The 4775-nt window shown below is 36.8% G+C and overlaps 1 protein-coding gene across 1 annotated transcript; it reads left to right on the forward strand.

Annotated features, from left to right (window-relative positions):
• The first annotated feature begins 315 nt into the window (after nucleotides 1–315).
• On the forward strand, nucleotides 316–1259 carry LOC135195012 (histone H1-delta-like). The gene has a single exon (XM_064221289.1). The coding sequence runs from the start codon at nucleotides 331–333 to the stop codon at nucleotides 1084–1086; it is 756 nt and encodes a 251-aa protein (XP_064077359.1). The 5' UTR covers nucleotides 316–330; the 3' UTR covers nucleotides 1087–1259.
• Nucleotides 1260–4775: the final 3516 nt, after the last annotated feature.

Genomic DNA, 4775 nt, shown 5'->3' on the forward strand with positions numbered 1-4775 from the left:
TTCTCCCAAATTCAAACTTTTATTACGCACCTTCGAAGCGTTTTCCTTTACCTAAACTATGTTTAATATGAAGATATAATATCAGTTTTTCATCAGGAGATGTAGTTTATGCCGGTATGTACCAATTATGGAAGATATAGGCGATATCGTAATAATATATCGAGTTTTGGATCGCACTCTCTCTTCTGTTTAAGCGTTTCTCTCAAATTCGAGCAGCGCTCGCTATCTATCACGTTACGAAAACGAAAGCCTAATATATGTATATTAAAGTCATGATAATAAAAACAAAATAAATCCAACAGGGATTCCGCAAAAATTGAAGAAAGTAAGATGTCAAACACAAACAGTTGGCGAGACGATGCAACTTTGAACGAAAACGGGAGGATCTGTTTACTACACTACTTATCCGTCCGCACACTGGCTTATGAGTCGCGTCAGCCGGGTTCCCGCCACAGTTTGACAGTAGCTACGCGACGTCAGAGTTTACCGCACCGCTCTCGCAACAACACATTCGCCATGGCTGACGCTGAAGCACCTGCTGCCGCCCCCGCTGCTCCTGCCAAGAAGGCGAAGAAAGCTCCCGCTAAGAAGCCCGCCCACCCAGCATACTCTGCCATGATCGCCGCCGCCATCAAGGCCCTGAAGGACCGTAAGGGCTCCTCCCGCCAGGGGATCCTCAAACACATCCTCGCCAACTACAAGGTGGGTGACGAGAAGAAAGCCGCCGTCCGTGTCAGGTTGGCGCTCAAGAAGGGCGTGACGTCCGGTGCTCTCAAGCAAGTGAAAGGTGCTGGCGCCTCGGGATCGTTCAAGCTCGCCGAAGTCGCTGAGAAGAAGCCCAAGAAGGTCGCCAAGAAACCCGCAGCTAAGAAGGCCGCCAAAAAGCCCGCTGCAAAGAAGGCCGCCAAGAAGCCCGCTGCAAAGAAGGCTGCCAAGAAACCCGCAGCTAAGAAGGCTGCCAAGAAGCCCGCCGCCAAGGCTGCTAAGAAGCCTGCTGCCAAGAAAGCCGCTAAGAAGCCTGCAGCAAAGAAGGCCGCTAAGAAACCCGCAGCGAAGAAGGCTGCCAAGAAGCCCGCAAAGAAGTAGGCTGCTTCCCCATCCCATTGAAAATTCCTTAAATTAAGGACGACGACTAACGCCTGTGCAAGATTTGTTTGTAAGGATACGATATATTTACAGAATATATTTTTTTTGACATGTACCTGATCACTTTATAACAAATGTATATATTTTATATATATTAAAAATCTTTTTATACAGCTTTGGATTTTATTTGTACCATTTTTATTTTTGGGTTAAAATTGTGCACATACAATTGTTTGAAAATTGAGTTATACAGTTTGAGTAAAAATACACTTTTGACTGAAATTCTTGGTTACATGAATACTGGAACGAAACTTTAGAATAATTAATGCATTGATTATCATGACAAATTGTTTGAAAAATGAGGTATACAATTTGAGGAATAGTCTGAATACTGGAATTAAACTATTTGGAAGACTAAATGCATTGATAAAAAGATTGAAATGAACTAATCATGACAAGTTTGAAAAATACACTTAGTCTGTTATATGAATACTGGAATTTAACTTTATAAAAAGATTGAAATGAACTAATCATGACAAATTGTTTGAAAATGAGAAATACTTATTTGGAAGAATAAATAGATTGAGAAAAAATACACTTGGTCTTTGTTATATGAATAATGCTACTAAACTTTATTTGGAAGAGACAACGCTTTAATAAAAAGATTGAAATAATCTGTATTTGAAAATTAAATGTTGAGGGTATGAAATATAACAAAATGAAAAACATCAGATAAGTCTGTAACTGGAAATGTTAAAGCAATTTAGATTATATTCCTTGCTTATAAACTAAATTTCTGTCCCTTCGTATCCGTGATTCTGACTTACAAAACTTTTGTAAGCTGTCATGCAATTTACGTAGATATGCTGCAAGTAATTCAAACAGTTTATTATAGACAAGAGAACAAGTTTATCAGTCAGCAGAAATAAATCTGAAATATCCACGGGGGAGAATGACGCTCTATCTGTCTGTAAAGGATGAACGGACTATGCCATCCCCACCCAGAGCCTCCCACTGCCTTAGAGGCGTTGATCCCCATACCGTGGAATACAATAATAGTCTGTAGCTAACGGAATACGACCGATGAGAATGTAAAGAAGACTTCTACTTCCCAGATATGATGGTAAACTTCCAAGGCGATGTAACGGTGAACGTTACGCCAGCGTCACACTATGCGGCACCGTCGCATTGCCTGCATCCTGTCACATAAGCGGTTAAGTCGCTCAGTCTATCCTCAGCAGCCAGCGTAGATTGGTTGACTATAATGTCCAATTATTGTTAATTATATTGGACATACGTATATAATAAAATTTGTTCCTTTTTATAGGAAATAAACATTTTATCTTGCCTTTCTCGTTTCTTTCTGCTGATTCCATATGTGGCCACTTCTCTTACCTCGTACATTATTTCGCCTGATTCAATCCCTGCATTCTCTCTATAGAGTTCTTATCACAGCATTCTTTATCACTTTTTTCCAAAAATGCTGACCTTGTATGAATGCATTCAATGAATAAATCAACGTCAAAGATCTTAATAGTTGTAAAATGCAAGTGGTTCAGGGGAGCACCGGATGCGGCGTAGCCGTCAGGTGTGAACACGTGCATAGAACTGTTCGTGTTTTCCCACGACAATCGGCCGGATGCGGCGGTCCGGCGCTGCCGCATCGCACTATAATGTGACAGCTCTCATTGGTTAGTGTGTGATGTCACTACGTGCGGCGCCGCATAGTGTGACACCGCTTATAATTTGACGCCATTGCCAAATATCACGAGTGTTGATGAATATGTATGTAAGCGCTTTCACATATGATATTGGAATATAAGTGAAATAAACATACTATATATATTGACCTTTGAAAAAGATGTTAGACCCACTAATGGCGAGAACCAGTTCCTCATCTAACGAGAGGTCTGATTAACTACTTGAGATAGAGTTTGGTTTGGGACTTTTTTGAGTGGCACTAATTTGCTTACAAGTAACTTTTTTATTTATTAAATATTTCTTTAGCAACGCCTCTTAAAAAAAAAAAAGCGATGAAAGAGACTCAACTCAAAGTTTCAAAAACTGTGTCCTAAAATTGTAAATTTTTTGAACGTTTTTTGTTACATTCAAGGCCATTTTTAAAGGATTTTTTCCTGTCTTCTCTTAAGAATTAAAATTTCATTTAAATTTCAGACATTCTGTGTTGGTACTAAAGACTTGAAAGAAAAATTTTATTCCAATTTTTTTTCACTCCAATCTTTTTGGAGGTTTTCTTAATTCAATCTTTATCTTTATAGCCGGTTTGTTGCAGTGGGGCTAACAAACTTATATACCTCTTCATACAAAAAAATAAATTTCAATAAAAAGGACAAACGGACGCTTTCTTTCATACTTACTAATATTTATGCATTATTTTACTGATTATTTACACTAATTTATTTACTGCGATAGACCTTTAGGTAAATTTCTAACGAGTGCACAACTAATATCAAATATTTTCATACAAAAAATGACTCATTATAATATCTGGTTTTTGGTAACCTTTCCAACTCTCGACGAACGAACCAGTTAAAATATTTTTCCTGTTACTCATTGTATTGTTTTTTGGTATGACTCAACCTGACTGAATGACTAATGGCAGGATGCATCATGTCATAAAATTTGATCATAAGCTGCAATTTTGTTTTAATCATCGCCTAATATCTTAAGCAGCTTTGGTGGTTTCTACTAGTTTAATTTATTTTCATATATGGAGGTGTACATATAATATATATATATATATATATCCTATATATACTATATATATATATATAGATATTTACGGGAATGGAACCTCCTCTTTAAAATTCCTTTTTTCCCCTTACGATATCCTTCGAAAGGACTCTATTCTTAGGCCAGACAGGAATAGTAACGCAGTGATAGAAATATGATAAAAAAAAAAAAAAAGTGTTGCGTACACCCCTACTGCTTCCTTGTCTCTCAAGAAGATTAATTCCAAATTTTGCAAACAGTTTACCGAAAGATTTGCTTTCAATGGCTATCTATTTATTTTGCCAAGGTCAGTTTCCCTGGGTTGCAGTGATACACATTCATGAAGGAAAATATACAGTTGGCAAACAGGCATCGTGTCCTTCTCAAAATGTACCACATCGACCCTTCGTCTTGATTTAATAAATCAAGAAGAAGGATAAACATTATGAGTCAATTCTGGCGTTGAGTAGGTTTTTTTTGAAAATCTGATAACTTTGGTTTTCCATTGAATTTAGTTTATGTCTGAGTTACATTCCGTCTTTGGTACAGAGAGCGAGAGAGAGAGTGAGAGATGTTGTTTATTTTCGAGAGATCTGACTTGAAACAAAGCCATTAGCTGATGTAAAAAAAAAAACTCATTTTTTACACATTGTACTATATATACATTCATATATATATATATATATATATATATATATATATATATATATATATATATATATATAATATCCATTCAGGAAATCGCAGACAACCATATCAGAAGAAAACATTTATTAAGAGAGGTTCCGCCACACAATGTGCATCTTCGAGGCTGTTGAGATAAAAAACACATACATATTAGTATTCAATAATAGCAGGATTCTTAATATAGTCATTTTAGTCTTTTTTTACTATATTAAGCATCCTATTATTGAATACTAATATGTATGTGTTTTTTATCTCAACAGACTGAAGAT

Source organism: Macrobrachium nipponense, chromosome 20 (assembly GCF_015104395.2).
Source record: "Macrobrachium nipponense isolate FS-2020 chromosome 20, ASM1510439v2, whole genome shotgun sequence".
In the NCBI taxonomy this organism is placed as follows: domain Eukaryota; kingdom Metazoa; phylum Arthropoda; class Malacostraca; order Decapoda; family Palaemonidae; genus Macrobrachium; species Macrobrachium nipponense.